The 20,614-nt window shown below is 36.1% G+C and overlaps 1 protein-coding gene across 1 annotated transcript; it reads right to left on the minus strand.

The window, feature by feature from the left end:
- Nucleotides 1-7,907: 7,907 nt before the first annotated feature.
- On the minus strand, nt 7,908-19,513 carry LOC138321634 (kelch-like protein 18). The gene is made up of 11 exons (XM_069265437.1): nt 19,383-19,513; nt 16,832-16,962; nt 15,210-15,350; nt 13,292-13,490; nt 12,720-12,886; nt 12,163-12,299; nt 11,446-11,553; nt 10,914-11,028; nt 10,344-10,448; nt 9,949-10,060; nt 7,908-9,358 (listed from the first exon to the last, which is right to left on the minus strand). Exons 1-11 carry the CDS (start codon nt 19,488-19,490, stop codon nt 8,963-8,965), a joined length of 1,719 nt encoding a protein of 572 aa, XP_069121538.1. The 5' UTR covers nt 19,491-19,513; the 3' UTR covers nt 7,908-8,962.
- Between the last annotated feature and the right edge of the window lie 1,101 nt (nt 19,514-20,614).

The raw sequence follows: 20,614 nt of genomic DNA on the forward strand, positions 1-20,614 counted from the left end.
TTGCAATTATTTTGACAAATCGTATGCGTGCAATTCGTTCCTCTTCCCTACCCAGGCATACCTTGAAAATTTGCAACGTCGCATGAAAATATAAAGCAAAATTAAAAGTCATTTAACAGTCAAGTAATATTATTCAGAATTCATAGTTTTACTTTTTGCAATTATATTTCTTTCGTAGCCTGAAAATCGTTCCTCGTTCGGCACGCTTCCTATCCAGTTTCGTCAACCACCACTACTTATTTAATAATTTATTTTAAAAAATAGAAGTTCTTGGAGGGAATACTGTCAACCAATTAGGGTATTTATCATACATTAAATGTGGATACTCCGTTTCATTTTTAGATTGGACAATAAGAGCAAATTGGACAAGAAAAAGGGCTTATTTTTGCGACTAATATAACTTCGGTTGATAATATAGTTTATAAATTCGTAACATTTTCGCGTGGCGGAAATTTTACGGTAAAATGGCGTTCGCGTAATTACTGAAAAAATCCACGTTTATAGTATAATAAAATGAAATATCTAGTGTAACTACAGCAGTAATAAGTAGGCAAAGTGAAAAGCATGTAACATCATAAATTATACAGATATGTAAGTAAAATTGTGATGCAAAGACGCAGTTAGTGTTATTGCACCGTAGAGTAAGAAACGAGCGTTATGCATTTAACCCGGTCGATCTTCCATACAATTTAGACATTTATTCGGCCGAGTCGTTAGGTACAGATCCCAGATTCCAGTACGTACGTCAGTATATTGATTGGTAAGGTAGTTTAGATCTACACGGTGTATATTGTGATAAATGTGTAATAGATATTCGTGTAGCCGGATTATTGGTTAAAACAATGCCCATTACTACCGATATAAAAACCATTAGACTGGGGGTCTACAGGTAATAAAAAACGTTATGCATTCACAGGTTAACGGGATACACATACATGTAATTATGAAATGAAGACTTAATTCTATGGGAAATTATTCATTCAGGCGATCATTATAACATAATGACTGGAAATGATCAAAGTAATCCAAATTCAGCGTATTTCGTGCGTAATAAGAAATATTCCAGACAAACATATATTATAACCAACAAAAAAAAATTAAATTGCAAAAATAATTCGCAGCGAAAAATTGGTGTGTAGTACAACATAGAAGTGCGTGCAATTTAACTATGGAATAAATAAATTTTACTTAATTTAAGCGCCAGGTTAGAAGGTAGAGAAAAACTGGAGTAGCTGGTGTCGTTTAAAAACACTGACCGCACATGGCATTCGAATTAGCGACCCAGATATAAAAAACAACAATAAACAAGAGGCCCAGAGGGCCTGTATCGCTCACCTGGTTTTTTTTTTAGTAATTATCACAAAGACTCTGACAATTAGAAAAATTAGCAAAATTGACTCCCAAAGTTTAATTTTGAATCACAACCATAAAATGATGCTATTGATACCATACAAATATGCTATCCAATACATAGGTTCAGAGACAAAGTAATTTATATGAAAATAGTAGCCTAATTGACCTTTTGACCCCGCATCTATTGCCGTCTAAGGCCCCGGGGGTCAGCCCTATCATTTGTACAATTTCATATTCCAACCCTGTAAGGATGCTACCATTGCATTATGAGTGCTCTTCCATGCTTAGGTGCAGAGAAGAAGTCGTTTATATGGAAATAGCTAAATTGACCCCTTTTGACCCCACCCTTCAGGCCCCCGGGGGGTCAGCCCCATCATTTGCAAAATTTTGAATCTAAACCCTTTAAGGATGTAACCATTGCATTATGAGCATAATCCCATGTTAAGTTGCAGAGAAGAAGTCATTTATATGGAAATTGACCACTTTTGACCACGCCTCTCAGGCCCCCCCCGGGGGGTCAGTCCTATCATATGCACAATTTGGAATACCCACCCTATAAGGATGCTACCATTGCATTATGGGTGCTATCCCATGCTTAGTTGCAGACAAGAAGTCATTTATATGGAAATAGCCAAATCGACCCCTTTTGACCCCACCCTTCAGGCCCCCGGGGGGTCAGCCCCATCATTTGTACAATTTTGAATCCCCACCCTATAACGATGCTACCATTGCATTATGAGTGCTGTCTCATGCTTGGTTTCAGAGAAGAAGTCGTTTATATGGAAATAGCCAAATTGACCCCTTTTGACCCCGCCCCTCAGGCCCCCGGGGGGTCAGCCCCATCATTTGTACAATTTTGAATCCCCACCCTATAAGGATGCTACCATTGCATTATGGGTGCTATCCCATGCTTGGTTTCAGAGAAGAAGTCGTTTATATGGAAATAGCCAAATTGACCCCTTTTGACCCCTCCCCTCAGGCCCCCCGGGGGTCAGCCCCATCATTTGTACAATTTTGAATCCCCACCCTATAAGGATGCTACCATTGCATTATGGGTGCTATCCCATGCTTGGTTTCAGATAAGAAGTCGTTTATATGGAAATAGCCAAATTGACCCCTTTTGACCCCGCCCCTCAGGCCCCCGGGGGGTCAGCCCCATCATTTGTACAATTTTGAATCCCCACCCTATAAGGATGCTACCATTGCATTATGGGTGCTATCCCACGCTTGGTTTCAGAGAAGAAGTCGTTTATATGGAAATAGCCAAATTGACCCCTTTTGGCCCCGCCCCTCAGCCCCCTGGGGGGTCAGCCCCATCATTTGTACAATTTTTAGTTAGTAGCCCATAAGGATGCTACCAGTCAAATTTTGTTGAAATCCGACCAGCGGTTATGGAGAAGAAGTTGATTGTTGACGGACGACGGACGACGGACGCCGGACGACGGACGACAGACGACGGACGCCGGACGCTGCGGTATCCCATAAGCTCACCTCGGTCCTTCGGACCAGGTGAGCTAATAAATAAATTAGAAAAATATTAAAATCGCCATTAATAGTAACAACCTAGCATAACGAATCTCCTTGGCTGAAGTAATCTTATTTTAATAAAGGCTTATTTCTCAAATAAAACGCGGATAATGATGCTAAATTGTGCGACATATCAAAACCAGTAATGTTCAAAACATTACATTAGAAAAAAAATAAGAAAGAGTGTACGTATAGCTTTTTCTGATTGAAAAGTGTATTGCAATATACTACATTCATAATAGGCCTGTGCAATGTAGCAAGTAGGATATTATTTTGATCGAATTGACGAAAATCACTTTAGATGTGAAAATATAAGTACACTACATGAGGGTACAACAGGCCGCTGAACAGATTTATCAAGTTGACAGTTACTAGGTTTAATGAAGCATCGACCATATTTTTGATGGTAGTCAGGAATTCATAAGTAGGTGATATATATCTTATGGTAAGTATTAAAACAACCTTTCCAATCCATCACACATTATACATGTACATTAGGGCGTTTTGGACGATGCTGCATTTGCTGGTTTACGTGGAATCATGGATTCTTAAAAAAAACAGAGAAAAATACATGCATTTCAAATTACAAAATTAAAGGATATAATTTTTGAGGATTCACTTAAAACATAGTTTACAAAAAAAAACATGAAAAGCTTGGGTCATTTTTTGTTGTAATATATTCATAGACACTTATCTATAATTAAGGCAACTATCTATACTGTGTTTTGTACTTGTTTGGCATAAACATAATAATAGACATGTAGCCGTACTGTACAATGGATAAAGGTATCTAATCTATTTCAATCCTTATTAAGCGAGTGTAACATCCTCCCGACAGAAGAACTACTATATAAGAGACTGCTGGTAAGCTGACCAATCTTTGGGGATTCATCAGTTTAAACAGTGTGCTACTATATGCGAGTGTGCTGGATACACAACCATTTGTAATGGGTACAGGTGCTACAAGTTTGCAGGGAGTGAAATGAAGTAAGTAATGTGTCGTATCCGCCGACAAAAATAATTTATATTAATAAAAAAAATGTTCTTCAATAGCAAAAGTAATATACTGAACATGTTCACTGTCCTTCTAAATGTTTGAATTTCTCTTTCTACGAGTTCTGCACTCATATTTAAAGAATAGAATTTTAGAACTGTGCTACACGGGGCTTTTCCATAATTTCAATGGTCAAAACTGGACAACGTAAGCAGCACTTGACCATCGTTTTGATATTTAAGGACTTTTGGAAGGCCAATAAACGCATTCAAAATGGTTTTCATTGCATGGCTATTCACTTTAATGAGGTACTTGTTGCACTATGCACCAACAGCAAAAGTTGTGGGTGTTAATTGTACATACTAATACTGAGCAAATGTCAATAATTAAGCTTCAAGAGATAAGCACACGACAGTCAATTATTTTGTTCCATTTAAACACTGCAAGATTAATCTATTATTTTAAAACGTAGAAAGATACGTGAACAGTGTGTAAAACAAGAGTTCATTCTGACAAAATTGATAACAAAATATTTCAAAACTGGTTGGTTCCTCGTACCTTCAAGATTGATATTGAAATATGTACATGTATACGGTAAAGTAAGTTATGCATTGATAAGGCTTTGTTTACAACAAACAATTACCTTGTCAGATGTCACAATGAAACGAGTGCTGATTGGTGAGTCATTATTAACGTTATTCCTTACAATATTTGATGGACTAATAGAATCTTACATGGGCCTGTCAGGTAGACAGGAATATTTCATCCCGAGTGACAAATTTTTGCTTGTCACCCCGAGGCTTGCCGAAGGTTGAAAAGCCAAAATTCTTCACAAGTGTTGGGATATCCCTGTCCTCCTGACATACCGATGTTTGATTCTTTTTCTCTCATACTTTGATGAAACGTGATGAAAATGCAGTCACAAAGAAACATTTCAAAAGCGCCGCCATCATAGGAACGTCGCAATGCGTCAAAATTGTTGACGTCGCCGACAATAGTTCCCACATGTAATGATGACGTCGCGTCTTTTTCTAGCGCGTGAGTTGTCTTTTCCCTAACCCGGAAAAGACAGTTTTTCCCCTAGCAACCGCGGGATAACCCTGTGAAGTATGGGATAATCATTTATCAATATCTAGCATCCCTGCTTTATTTCAAGAGCAATCCGTTTTATGATCGCTCGCTCGATAGTAAGAAGTGCTGACATTCTATGAGATGAGTGTATCGAGGCAATGAATTTATCCCACGAGAGTCATTTAACGTAATGAAGCAAACAAAAGAAACAAAGAATATATGATTGTTAAAAACAACTTAATTTATCAACATTTATATACAACAACATACCAACAGGATAGAAGTATACTACATTTCGCCCATACAAAATACCATATAGCCGGTTATTTCCGTGGATCAAATGTTCACGATTTTATGGCAATTGTGTATAATATTATATTGATTTAGCTTTTGCGGTTGCAACGTCTCGTGAAATAGGAAAATAGTCTTGCGAAAATTACCATCTATACGGTACCTTGTATCTTGAATCTGTAGCTTCCCATAATATCCTTTCTGTTAATCACATTAAACAGCATTAAAATCATATCAATCATTTGTAACAGAGTGATCTGAAGGTCAATCCTTCCAAAGTTTTTATTTCCGAGGGCTTGCCCGAAGGAAAATATCAAATCTGAGAATAAATACACCTTCATATTACCCAGGTACAAAGATCGCAAATTGTTCATAATACCGAAAATATTAATCGATACAGTTATCATGAGACAGTCATTCCAGTAGATCAAAACCACAATTTGATGTCACCAAATTGTTTAAAGAAAAAAAATCGAATATCCATCTGACATTTTTGTTTATCCTTCTAATCACTTTCTTTTGACCTAGAACAAAATAAGAAATGTTATTGTATTAAGTCCTGGTTGTTTTATAAAATCACTTTTACACATGTCCATTTCATTTACTGCATTATAGAAACCTATTTTTAAAAGAGTGTCATTCCCATAAAAAAAGCTTCTGAAACTTGTAAGAACGTATTTCCTTTTGTTGATATTCTACCAATTGTAAGAGTTCATAGGTAAGACGTAAAATTCAAATGAAGCATTTTGTTCCCTTTTACAATAAAGCTATTAAGACAAGATCACACAAACATATAAACGGGTGAATTCACATGATAACAGGCGTACAATGGGGGAGATATGTGATAACAAGAGGCCCATAACGGTCACCTGATATTTGATACAAATAAGTTATGTCATTTACTAGCCAACGGTTGTCTTTTGTTCACGAATCAGGAACATAGATCTAATAGTTCTACATACACAGTTTCATTAAGCGCGGTTTATATTTTCGCGTTCACAAAGTCCAATTATAATTATTAGTGCAAAGGGCAATAACTCCGTATATTATTGTCAAATCACGCTGATTTTCAAACTCGTCCGAAATCTTTCCAATGTTACTCTGCATAAAAAGTTTGTTCATTATGATCGGTTTATATTTACTCAAGAAATCGCATTCACAAGGTCCAATAATAATTATTAGTCGATGGGCAATAACTCCGTAAATTAATGTCGAATCAAGCTAATTTTCGAAGTCGTCCTAGATATTTCCAATATTTGTCTACATACAAAGTTTCATTGAGCTCCGTTTATATTTACTCAAGTCAACACGTTCACAAGGAAATGTTAACGCACGACGCACGACGACGGACAAAAGACTATCGCAATAAGTCACCATGACCTATGGTCTGGTGACTCTAAAATGTGTATATACATATAAATTGGAAGTTTTTCAAATTGTACACTAAATTTTTTTAAAATGGGTTTACAATGTATGCAACGAAAGGAAAATGTTTAACTTCGGGAAAAAGATTGATAATTAAAAAATAACATCATTTGTAATGAAAACTGATTAAGGTTCCAGTGAATCGTTATTTTACTCAGTCATCATGACTCTCTTCAGCCAGTTTGACTCTCCTCAGACAGCTTGACTATACTTAGCCATCTTGACTTAACTAACAATTCATTGCTCACATGATAATGTCATAATTGTATAGTTACGTTAGTGACACACACAGACATTACACAGGTGAATTCACTGAATCAGTCTTTTTAAATATACGTAATGGATATTGCAAATCCTAAAAATGACTTTTTTATTAAACAAAACAACTAGCTGCAGCACTAATGAGTTACATTATTTTCATACAAAGTATACCGTTTTAGTTACATTATTTTCATTCACCATAGTTACATTATTTTCATATAAAGTATACTGTTTTAGTTACATTATTTTCATTCACCATAGTTACATTATTTTCATATACAGTATACTGTTTTAGTTACATTATTTTCATTCACCATAGTTACATTATTTTCATATAAAGTATACTGTTTTAGTTACATTATTTTCATTCAAAGTACACTGTTTTCAGTTACATTATTTTCATTCAAAGTACACTGTTTTCAGTTACATTATTTTCATTCAAAGTACACTGTTTTTAGTTACATTATTTTCATTCAAAGTACACTGTTTTAGTTACATTATTTTCATGTAAAGTATACTGTTTTAGTTACATTACATGTATTTTCATTAAAAGTACACTGTTTTTAGTTACATTATTTTCGTTCAACGTACACTGTTTTTAGTTACATTATTTTCATATAAAGTATACTGTTTTAGTTACACTATTTTCATTAAAAGTACAGTTTTTAGCTACGTTATTTTTATTCAAAGTACACTGTTTTGAAATCATTATTTTCATTCAAAGTACAGTTTTTAGTTACATTATTTTCATTCAAAGTACTCTGTTTAAGTTACATTATTTTCATTCAAAGTAGACTGTTTTTAGTTACATTATTTTCATTCAAAGTACACTGTTTTTTGTTATATTATTTTCATACAAAGTATACCGTTCTTAGTTACATTATTTTCATACAAACTACATGTTTACGGTGTTTGTTCCCGGCTTAGAATCCCTGCATCAATAAATGAATCAACGAACCAATTAAAACCTCTCTGCACTCTCGCACATTTTTGTTACATCCACATTATCTTTATTTTCAGAGTAAATCCAATATAAAGTATATTGCACATAGTTACAATGTATTATCACATTTCATGTAAATACAACATATCATCACAGTCCATATTAAAGTATCTTCACATTTTATGTAAATGCTAGTTAATGGATTGGTTGTTCTACATCAAAAGAATGATTCGTAAAATATTAATATACAAGTTAAATCATCAAAATAAATAGTTTGTTTGATATGGGATAAACTTTAAATACGACTTTATCGACGTTATTACAACACTGTTAATCTGTATAATTTACTGATCAATGTATAGAAACTGATGCAGATCTCTCACTAACAGATAAGATAATTTGCTCAAAGATGTGTAAACCTCACGAATAGTTAGAGTTCTTTTACTTATTGGTGTGAGCATCTTGACAAAAGAAATTGATGTAGACCTCACAATAATTTAAATTGATCTCTCAACCGTTGAAATTTGATGTAAATCTCTCAACAATTGATGTAGATCTCTCAACAATTGAAATTGTTGTAGATTTCTCAACAATTGATGTAGATATTTCAACAAATGAAATTGATGTAAATCTCTCGACAATTGATGTAGACATCTCAGCAATTGATTTAAATCTCTCTAAAGAATTGAAATAAGTTTTATGTGTATATCTCACTAATTGATGTAAACATGTAAAAATACCATTTTTTGACCCTAAAGTTAAACTGACTCATACTGAGATTCCCTAGACAACACTCCAAAAGTGTAATTATACAGTATCCCATCTTTGTTGCCATTTCTCATCACAACCTGTATGAGTGGCCATCAAAATCTAATACAAGCATATCTATATCTTAGGGGAGACCAGCTTACTGATAATAAAACTATACAAGTTAACGCAACTGTCAAAGTCCATGCCACCATTAAGCTGTTTGTTCAGCCTCTGAAAGAAATACACTACAAACAGACTAGTTTTCGTCAATGTCTGACAAGCTCTAATACCTATGCCTTTGTTGTAAAATAACGTCGTCAGAAGTAAAACACCAGGTTATCCATCTTTCACACTCCACATCCCCTCTCAATGGGTATAACCCCAACACCGACCCCTCCTTCATGGGCCATCATTGGGGCCACAAATGCCCAGGAGTCAAACTCTGGATTGTACATTTCCACTGAAGTCAGGTTACTGATACCGTCATAGCCACCAATGGCATACAACTTGCCGTAAACGGTTACCAAGGCAACACGGCTACGCCTCACTTGCATGGATTTGATCTCAGACCACTTATCTGTGAGTGGGTCATAGCACTCGACAGTATTTAGAAACACAGACCCATCGTATCCTCCTGCTGCGTACAGTTTGCCATTTAATACTGCCACGCCGAGACGACACCTCTTCGTAAGCATGGGAGTGACGTACGCCCAGTGATTGGTCGATACATTGTAGCATTCCACCTGTTGATGCCAGGAAAGATAACTTAGACAAACAAAACAAAACTAATTTACCAGTATTCAAATCAACTATAGGCAAAATATAAGTTGGACTTGTACCTCTATGTCAAAAACACTGCCATGAATTATGTGCATTTCTCAATCTCAGTAGACTTAAATTGTATATTGCATGACATGAAATGAAAGAAAGAAAATAACCCAATTTTAATAGGTAAAGATGATACCAATTGCTGAATCAGTTTAATTCACAGTAGAAGTCACTTTAGCATTGCTTCTAATGGATTTACCACATTTCAGTTTGTTTACAAATCAGGATAAATATGATTATAGGTTGGCGCGAGGCTTGCTGATATCATGTATTATTTTAAATGAAAAATAAAAAGTCCAGGAATTTATCTTTCATTGAAGAATTCCAAAGGTATTCGGACAGGAGTATAAATAGGGAATCTAACAATTGGAGGGTATCCACTGGATGTGTGGTAACAATAATACCTATTATATCATTCACCCCTAAATATTTGTAATAGGCTGTCCCGGCCTTTGAATCGGAAGAGTTCAAATGTATCTTCAGGGGTGAATAAGGCATTACTTACAGAATCAAAGATTGAGAGGCCGTCGTGCCCTCCACATGCATAGATAAGGCCGTCCAGGCATGCCACACCTGAGGCACTCCGCGGCTTTAACATGTTACACAAGGGGTTCCATCTGTAAACAGACCATAGTTTTACAGATAATATATATAGTAATTATACAGAATTTAATAAGGCAATTTTGATTGTATCGTGGATTTTCTTAAACTTGAAGAATTATATCATCATTTTATAATATAAGATATGACATCATCGTTTGTACCACAGCCTCTAATCGGTTGAGACTATGGCGCAATGATTTCAAGGCAGAAAAGAAAGGTCCATCAAAATTTTTGGAATTTCACAGGATTTTACATCTTAGGTCAACTTAACTTAATGCCTGATGACAATATACTCACTGGTCTCGTTCTGGTTCATACTTCTCCACAGATCGTAAAGAGGACAGTCCATCGTACCCTCCACATACATACAAATGTCCATTCAACGACACTGCACCCAAGGCACTGAAGTCAGAAAATAATATAACATTTAAAACTGCATTTTCTTGAAGCTTTGGGAATAATATGGAGACAAAGTAACACTATTGCTCTGTTAAATTTCACTAACAGGGAACTAACTGTTATAAAGTAGAATTCTAACAAAATGGTATTGCATATTGTTTACAATTAAAAAAACAATCTGGCCAGTATCAAACGTAAACTAATATCACTTTCGGATTCCACATATTTTGTAAAAGCAGAGCGAAGATGTATGTGTTACATTGTAACGATGATTAACTAGTTAAATAGTTGTCATACCCTGCAGCAATATTAATACATAGGTGACTTAACCTTTTCACGTATAAAGCTATAACAATACCAAAATCATTAGAATAATATACAATATAATATCTTGATGGATTATTTTTACAACTTTGGTGTTAGGTAAGAATTATATAATATTATGTAAGCAGTTCAGTAAATATGTACCTCCTCTTGCAGTTCATGCTGGCCACACATTTCCAGGTTTTACTGTCCTTGTGGAAGACCTCCACAGTGCTCAGTCTTTCTGATCCATCGTATCCTCCAATGGCATAGAGACAACCTGTCGACCAAGGTACATGTAGCTTACAAATAAATGCATGATTATTAATAGTGCAAACAAGCTGAAGTATCAAAGATGGTGTCACATAACTTCATCTACAATTATCAATATACAAATGAAAAAAACTGAGTCATCATATTTTGCTTCTCAAAATGGTTAAATAAGTCACAAAGAGCCTGCCCACATTAGGAATAATTCCCAATGTAAGGGAATGCATGCGCAGTAGTCTTCCTTCATATCAATACCATTTTGAGGAAATAACTGGGGTGACAGTATTACATGATAATACAGGCAAAATATAAGACATTAGCCTTAAGATATATGATATTATAGCATTAAAAGGAAATCAGTATACAGCTTACTAATATATTTATGTCACTATTTTACATTTTTATCAACTGTTGTTCCAAACCTTACCATTGAGAATAGCCACGCCCACTCGACTGCGTATTGTACTCATGGCCTCGGCGACAGCCCATCTGTTCACTATTGGGTCATAGTTTTCCACTGTACTCAGTGAATCACCTAAATAACAAATAATAGAGGCTTAAAACAATGGTCATTTGTAGATATCTATTTGAGGTCAATATGGTGTTATACTGACTTGATAGCAAACACCATATTGACCAGTCGAATAAAAGGTTCATAATACATTACGTATTATATTATATATGATAATTGTTTCAAAAATGTTGGTTGCTTTACCTAAAATGCAACAGTTAAAAGAAATATGGTTATGGACGAGCAATACTAAACCATTGTTTCCCTGGTTTTATTGTGAAGTTACATACCGGTATACAGTGCATTGTATTCAATTACAGCTGTGTGTTATCTCATTGCCACATACAGTTCTTGCATTGAGATGATTTGTATTCAAAATTACTCCAACAGGCAGCTTTTCAAGCCTCTACATCAGCAAATCATTTATATTTGACCTCTTGGTCCACCATTTTGATTACTTCTTAATGTATAGTTAACATTGCTCAATGGAGATATCTTCTACTTTTCAGGTATTGTAATAGAAATCTAGGATAAACGATGCTTTGGTGTACCACTCTGCAAAAGGCAGAAATCCAATTCTTTGATGAATCATATTTATGTATATATCACAAGTGATCTTCTGAGCATTTTTACCTGAAGATGTGAGGCCCCCAACAGCATATATAATTCCTGGAATATCTGAACAGCAGCGAGGACGAGTTTTAAATGTCTGTAGAAGGTAACGACGTTCAGGCATCAAGTGGTAGTCCTTAGCTTCATCCACAAGGTCCCTGGTGAACACAGAATCAAAGTAAGTTGTGAGGGACAGTGTATGGTTCCAATCAAGGCCACCACTTAAAGATAATATCAACAACTGTAAAATCAAAGCATGCTTGGAACATTATAATATTTAAATGTAATGCTTCAAATATTTCCACGTACATTACTTTGAATATGGTACCATACTTACCAGGTACATGGAATAGGTTAACTATGGATAGTTTTCTTTTCTTATTGATGATATCTACAGTGCTTTAAATTTTTTTTCTTCTAGAAGCCAAATTAATTCTAGGAATTCACACACTCACATGTTGATAGATTTAATGTCCTCAACAAACACTTGCAATACAAATGAACTATACAATGTATCATTGAGATGTTTATAATTAAAAAAGATTCTATACACATCACACGAAAAATATCAAACTGACCTGCAGAGAAGACAGTTTTTGATTAGATCCTCAGAGGCGACTCGATCTGACAGATACTGAGGGGTGAGTAGTGGCAGTCGCACCTTTATCATCAATTCGGGTAAGATCAGTTTACGGTCGATGTTGTTATCTTCCTTCTTCACCCATGATATAACAGCCTCAAACACCTGAAAATTCACACTCATAATGTCATAAACTCAAGAACCTGAACATTACACTCATGATATATATCAATCTCAAACACCTGAAAATTACACTCACAATATCACACATCATCCTTGATACTCCAGGGGTTACTATAACTGACGTTATATCCACTCCTGGACTATCTCAAAGCAAAACTGACGTAGTTCAAGAGAAAAATATCTGACCAATCACAGGCCACTAAAGACTTCCTTTGAAGATTACAGAGAGAGCGACTTCAAAGACATACATTCAACCACAAACCTACCTTTAAAACAGCTGTAATAGAAACCCCTGGAGTATCAATGATGCAGACTCTTACTCAAAAATTGTATTCACAATGTAAATATTTTGGAATTGAATTTAGTCCATTAATAGATATAACCAACCTCTTCCTCCGACTGTACATGGAGTTCATCTCTGCTGATGATGTCAATGATTTCCTTCTTGTTAAGGCTTAGAAACTCTTCAGTGTTGGCCACTTCCTTAAAATTCTTTTGAATGTGTTTGTCTGCCTCAGCCACGAGACCTGGACACATGTACTGGTCAGCAAACGAACGGATACCCAGCACATTCTCAGGGTGTAATCTTCAACCACAACACAAACAAATCATTTTGGCACAGCTTGTTTGTTATAATACAACTTACAATTATATAATCTTAAAATTGAATTACTTAACAATAATACTGAACACTAATTTTGACTCAATATTTAAGTGCAAATATAGTTCTTTACAGCCTGTAGGTGTAGCTGATACCAACCTTCTCTATAGGAATCTATAGAAGCCCTCTTTTAAAGCATGTAGGTGTAGAAAATATACACTAACCTTCTTTGAAGAAAGATTCAGCAGCCCTCCATTACAGTCGTATACATGTATATATGTATGCATGTAGCTGATACTAACCTTCTCTGTAGGAAGTTACAGCAGCCCTCCTTACAGCCTGTAGCTGATACTAACCTTCTCAATAGGAAGCTACAGCAGCCCTCCTTACAGCCTGTAGGTGTAGCTGATACCAACCTTCTCTGTAGGAATCTATAGCCCTCTTTTAAATCATGTAGGGGTAGACAATATACACTAAACTTCTCTGTAGGAAGTTACAGCAGCCCTCCTTTACAGTCTGTAGCTGATACTAACCTTCTCTGTAGGAAGCTACAGGAGCCCTCCTTTACAGCCTGTAGATGATACTTACCTTCCCTGTAGGAAGCTACAGCAGCCCTCCTTACAGCCTGTAGCTGATACTAACCTTCTCTGTAAGAAGCTACAGCAGCTCTCCTTTACAGCCTGTACATACGTAGCTGATATTAAACTTCTCTGTGGGAAGTTACAGCAGCCCTCCTTTACAGCCTGTAGCTGATACTAACCTTCTCTGTAGGAAGCTACAGCAGCCCTCCTTACAGCCTGTAGCTGATACTAACCTTCTCTGTCAGAAGCTACAGCAGCCCTCCTTTACAGCCTGTAGCTGATACTAACCTTCTCAGTAGGAAGCTACAGCAGCCCTCCTTTACAGCCTGTAGATGATACTAACCTTCTCTCTAGGAAGTTACAGCAGCCCTCCTTACAGTCTGTAGCTGATACTAATCTTCTCTGTAGGAAGTTACAGCAGCCCTCCTTTACAGCCTGTAGCTGATACTAACCTTCTCAGTAGGAAGCTAAAGCAGTCCTCCTTTACAGCCTGTAGCTGATACTAACCTTCTCTCTAGGAAGTTACAGCAGCCCTCCTTACAGCCTGTAGCTGATACTAACCTTCTCTGTAGGAAGTTACAGCAGCCCTCCTTTACAGCCTGTAGCTGATACTAACCTTCTCAGTAGGAAGCTAAAGCAGTCCTAACCTTTACAGTCGAATACAGCAGCTCTGTATATACAGCTGTACATATAGCTGATACTAACCTTCTCTGTAGGAAGCTACAGCAGCCCTCCTTTACAGCCTGTAGCTGATACTAACCTTCTCAGTAGGAAGCTAAAGCAGTCCTCCTTTACAGTCGTATACATGTATATATGTATACTTATAGCTGATACTAACCTTCTCTGTAAGAAGCTACAGCTGCCCTCCTTACAGCCTGTAGTTGATACTAACCTTCTCTGTAGGAAGCTACAGCAGTCCTCCTTACAGCCTGTAGCTGATACTAACCTTCTCTGTAGGAAGCTACAGCAGCCCTCCTTTACAGCCTGCAGTTTATAGCCTGTAGCTGATACTAACCTTCTCTGTAGGAAGCTACAGCAGCCCTCCTTACAGCCTGTAGCTGATACTAACCTTCTCTGTAGGAAGCTACAGCAGCCCTCCTTACAGCCTGTAGCTGATACTAACCTTCTCTGTAGGAAGCTACAGCAGCCCTCCTTTACAGCCTGTAGGTGTAGAAAACTTGCAGCGACTAAAAGAGACTGGACGTTGTGGGAGTCTATCTCTACTTTTCCATTGTATGCATAATTTACCAGTGATTCTAATGCACTGCAACACAAATTATACCATGCATTTATGTGACAATGTCAATAACCTTGAGATTATATACCATGAAGATCCTATTTTACCAAATGGTGACCAACATATACAATTAGGTACATTTATGTGTGGTTTTATCATTGATGTTAAAACATTTTTATGGCATAACCATGAATAACAGACATTATGTGACTATGTGTAACTATATATAACTGCTTTGATTCTGGCTGCATAATATTATGCAATATACACAGGATACATATATAATGTTCTTAACTACTGTAACAGGAGAGTAGAAAATGTAGCAGCCAGACCATGATTCGAATCTGAGACTCTCCGAACACTAGCCGAGTGCTCTACTGACTGAGCTACCTGGTCACCGATGATCGACCCAATCCAATCCCGCCACACTACTGTTGTTTTCTTACTTCCAATAACCACAAATTCACTTAAAGTAATTTATTTACAACACCCAATCCAATCCCGCCACACTACTGTTGTTTTCTTACTTCCAATAACCACAAATTCACTTAAAGTAATTTATTTACAACACTTCATAATATGTACAGTATGACGAAACACAGTTGATACGAAATAAAACCTAAAATCCTTAGTATTACTACTTTCATGATCCCAAATCGAAATCCAACTATCCAATTAAGTCTCAGCATCTAAGCTTACTACGTATACACAAATTAAAAGTGGTCTCGAGCTCGCTCCCAGCAAAACACTTCTGTAAAATCCAGTCAAGAAAAGGCCTAAGTCCCGCTCCAAGTGAAACACTACTTTCCCAAAGTACTCAATTAGCCCCACTCCCAGGGTAAGTACTACTGTAAAATCTGGTCAAGAAAAGCCCTGGTCCCAGGGCTGCAGCCCTTTTTATACCCATTCATTAATAAGCTCATGCATGCATAAACATAACTTTTATCTACAAAATACAATTATAGAATCTGCCAGCATCTAAATTAAGGAATCTATGTAAAAATTTAAGGAAATACTCTCAGACTAAATATACGCCCAGCCAAGCATCTAAATTAGGAAATCTAAGTAAAGACTTCAGGAATTTCCCCTATAATAATTAAATATAATTATACACTCAAAGCATCCAAAATGAAGCTAAATATACTTTCTAAGCAAAGCTAAATAAAGACTCCAAGTGACCCCGAAAGTAATTCTATGAATTCCCCTAAACTAAATATTTACAATGCCATCCCTCTGAGAAGTAGGTCAACTGGGCCCTAATTAATAAAAATACACACACACATATACATGTAGGTTGCCTAGAGTTCAGGCTCCTGTACACAGCCTCCCTATACACTATAGCTATATAGTACCATTAGTGTCTAGGTTTCCCCCAGACCAAAACTTGACAGAACTGACCAATTTAACGCCCTTTAATGAATATTTGACTCGGGTTATAAAATAATAATCTAGACACTATGGAACTAATTTCTTACTCTAACCACCAAATGAATGAATTTAACACTTACTTGGGATCAATTCCCTGCATAGAGATTTCATCCTGTTTCGATTCCACCATGTCATGTGTAAACATTGCATGGAAATATGGAATTGTAGCTGCTAAAACAATGCGGTGTGCTGTAAATTTTCTGTCCTCCACCTAATTGTAAAAAAACCACATCAATATTAATTTCATAAATGCAATAAACTAAAATTCAATAATTATGAAATTCATAAAGGCTCAGCCTTTGATAATATCTTTAATGTAGCGGTATCACTCTGTAATCAATATGGGAAACTTCATTGTCTCAATAATGGTAATTAAAAAGTCACAAACTAAATCACCTCCATTGCTTACTAGCTTATAGGGTGCTGTAGCAGTATCACTCTGTAATCAATATGGCCAAACTTCATTGTCTCTATTGGTAATTAAAAAGTCACAAACTAAATCACCTCCATTGCTTACTAGTGTGCTAAAAAATAGAACACATGTAGGTAACTCATTCAACTTTGACATTTGCACTGAATTTCCCTGATGGCTATACACTGTAGTCAATGAAGAACACCTAAATTGTCATCTTACAACAAACGGAGATAACAGAATTTGATAGTTCATGCACAGAAATATATATAGAGTCTTATTTCAGTATAATGCATTCTAAAAATTATGACGCTCTTTTTTGATAATATTTTTAAAATATATAATGTGTTTTCTTTTCACATAATCCCTCATTAGGGTAACTTATTGATTACTCATACGGTACTGTAACTTAATAAAATGGGTAAATGTCACACATATGCATCAACCTGATTAACAGCTGATTATTGTAAAAGATAATGTGCATGACACGTCTAACGTTAGATCTGTACACGACTGTCAGATTAAATAAGATTAGTCACTAGCATTCAATTAATTTAATTAGAAATTTCACGCCACAAAAATCTAACTATAAGGCAAGTACCTAACCAGCTAACAGTAACCAGGTTGGGCACATGTAAATTTATTGCTATTATAGCGATATATAGCTATAGCTATAATAGCTATTTATAGCTATACAAAACTAGCGAAAAACAACATTTTTGAAGATAAAAATGTTTTCGCTCAAAACTGACTCCTGAAACTTGCAGTGGTTGTTTATAACGATCATTCAAACATAATGAAAGCAGTTTTGATGAGGTATAATTAAGCTAATCAAGTTAATTATTGCTCTATTGTTTCGAACGAAAAGTTGTTGCATACATGTAATCCCTATTGAGATTCCTGCTCTAGACTCTTTTATATTCGGACGTCTAGATGTCTCTCGTCGGAATCCCTACTCGAGCCTTCTAAACTTTATTATGGAAAATCAAGTCAGGTTGACCTACCTCATGTAAGGGTCTATTACAGAAATAATCCAACTGCAGTGGTTCCCACACTGGCACACATCGATAGTGGAGATATTTTTCTCTCCATACGCACATCTATTATGCAGTGACATGTATTGAAAACAAAGAACCATCTCATTTTGCAAACGATGTCTTGTTCTATCGCTAATTTGAGCAGCCATTTTGAAACTCCCTCGCTGTCACATGACCATTATATAGTACGTTCCAGATAATGCCTATCACACTGAATGAAATAAGGTTATACAGGGCCGTTTTCGATTATACGGTTTGACTGGTTGGACCTAGTTGTTCGTTTATTAATTAAAGACGGACCTGGTGATTTTATATTGTTTTCAAACAACCCTTGACAAAGCCCTCGCAGGCCTGTATAAAAAACTGCAGGTCCGTCAGGTTTTATACTTGAAATAATGACTTTAAACAACGGTCGAACTAGTTGTTCCGAATAAACGAAAACGGCCCTAGTAATGAATTCAATTGAAACAGACTATAGCGTTCACATGACAGAGAGGGACTTTAAAAATGGCTGCTCAAAGTAGCGATGGAACATAACATTGTTTACAATATGGGATGGTTCTTTGTTTTTAATATGTGTCACTTAATAATAGATGTGCGTATGGAGAGAAAAATATCTCCACTATCGATGTTTGCCAGTGTGGGAACCACTGCAGTTGGATTATTTCTGTAATAGACCCTTACAAGAGGTCGGTCAACCTGACTTGATTTTCCAGAATAAAGTTTAGAAGGCTCGAGTAGGGATTCCGACGAGAGACATCTATCAGACGTCCGAATATAAAAGAGTCTAGAGGAGGAATCTCAATAGGGATTAGCATACATGTAGTGTTCAAATTATCCTTATACACTAGCTACTGTTGTAGCGGAAAAGATATCACCTTCTGACTGGAAAACAGCTACAACAGTAGCTACTTATACACATTCCCTGCAAGTTTCAGGTGTCGGTTTTGAGCGCAAACATTTTTTATCTCCAAAAATGTTGTTTTTCGCTAGTTTTGTATAGCTATAAATAGCTATTATAACTATATATCGCTATAATAGCAATAAATTTACATGTGCCCAACCTGGTAACGTTCAACCGATTTTTTTCTGAGCTGTACTCATTGCTCACTTCCATAGCAAATATTTTACCTGTTGTAAAAGGAAACATATGTTTGACTTGATCGATGGATAAAACATTACCTTGAGCGTAACATCACATAACTTTCCCTGTCGTCTGATGTCTTCAAATACCGGAAAAGCACAACCGGGAAGGTCGTCTTTGTGAAAAACAACAACATCCTCCGACATATTTATACCGGAAGTAGTAGCCATTTTACTAGACGAGGGAAATTATTATTCGCATGATACAGTAAAATTTATACCCCCCCCCCCCCCCCCCCCCCCCGAAAAAAAAATTATGGCTGGTTCATAAAATTTAGATAACAATACTTGGGGCTGAAACAGTTCAATAGAAAAGTAATTTAGTAAATTAAAAGGTAACTTAAATTCACCATTTTGATTAACGATTGCTCCCTAAACCGGAAGTGTTGACTTTAGGTGTAAGGGTATTGTTTGTAATTCGAGCTCAACTCATGCTCATTAGCACGCCTCACTCATCGGAAGTAGTAGCCATTTTACTAGACGAGGGAAATTATTATTCGCATGATACAGTAAAATTTATAGCCCCCCCCCCCCCCCCCCCCCCCCGAAAAAAAAATTATGGCTGGTTCATAAAATTTAGATAACAATACTTGGGGCTGAAACAGTTCAATAGAAAAGTAATTTAGTAAATTAAAAGGTAACTTAAATTCACCATTTTGATTAACGATTGCTCCCTAAACCGGAAGTGTTGACTTTAGGTGTAAGGGTATTGTTTGTAATTTGAGCTCAACTCATGCTCATTAGCACGCCTCACTCATCCAAATTTGCATATTACAGAGTTTTATGCACTTGAGGGTAGGTATTGATTGTGACGTCGTGTTTTTGAGAGCGTAAAGTCATACTTTTCTGAGAAAACAACGGGAATTGCGCTCACAAAATAATGACGTAACAATCGATACCTACCCGCACGGGAGCTAACTCTGTAATATATACGTGCAAAGACGGAATTGTGTACCCAAAGCGCCCACAATACGGTCGATGAATGACAATGAGTAATTTAGATTTTTTTTCCAAATATAAATTCGTCATATTCTAATTTTTTTGAAATAAATGCTATTGTTTCAAAAGCTTCAAACCATGAATTATTCTCTCTACACGAACTTTGATAAGTAACAAATTAAAGTTTTCTCTGTGTATTTTAATTTTTAAAGATGCTCCACCGCTGACAAATGGTATTTTTTCACTATCAAAAACAGAAGCAGGCGATCTGGTATTTTTCTTCAGTTACAAAAGTTACTTACTTCACACCATTACCACCATTGAAAAGTTTG

The sequence above is a fragment of the Argopecten irradians genome, chromosome 4 (assembly GCF_041381155.1).
Source record: "Argopecten irradians isolate NY chromosome 4, Ai_NY, whole genome shotgun sequence".
Lineage (NCBI taxonomy): Eukaryota > Metazoa > Mollusca > Bivalvia > Pectinida > Pectinidae > Argopecten > Argopecten irradians.

Excerpts from the sequence above, each read along its gene's own strand:
- LOC138321634 (XM_069265437.1), bottom strand. The coding sequence starts at position 19,490 with ATGTCGGAGGATGTTGTTGTTTTTCACAAAGACGACCTTCCCGGTTGT. Across the intron at positions 12,887-13,291 it reads ATGTACAGTCGGAGGAAGAG|GTGTTTGAGGCTGTTATATC; the intron begins GTTGGTTATATC and ends GTGAATTTTCAG. Across the intron at positions 10,061-10,343 it reads TATGAACCAGAACGAGACCA|ATGGAACCCCTTGTGTAACA; the intron begins GTGAGTATATTG and ends GTCTGTTTACAG.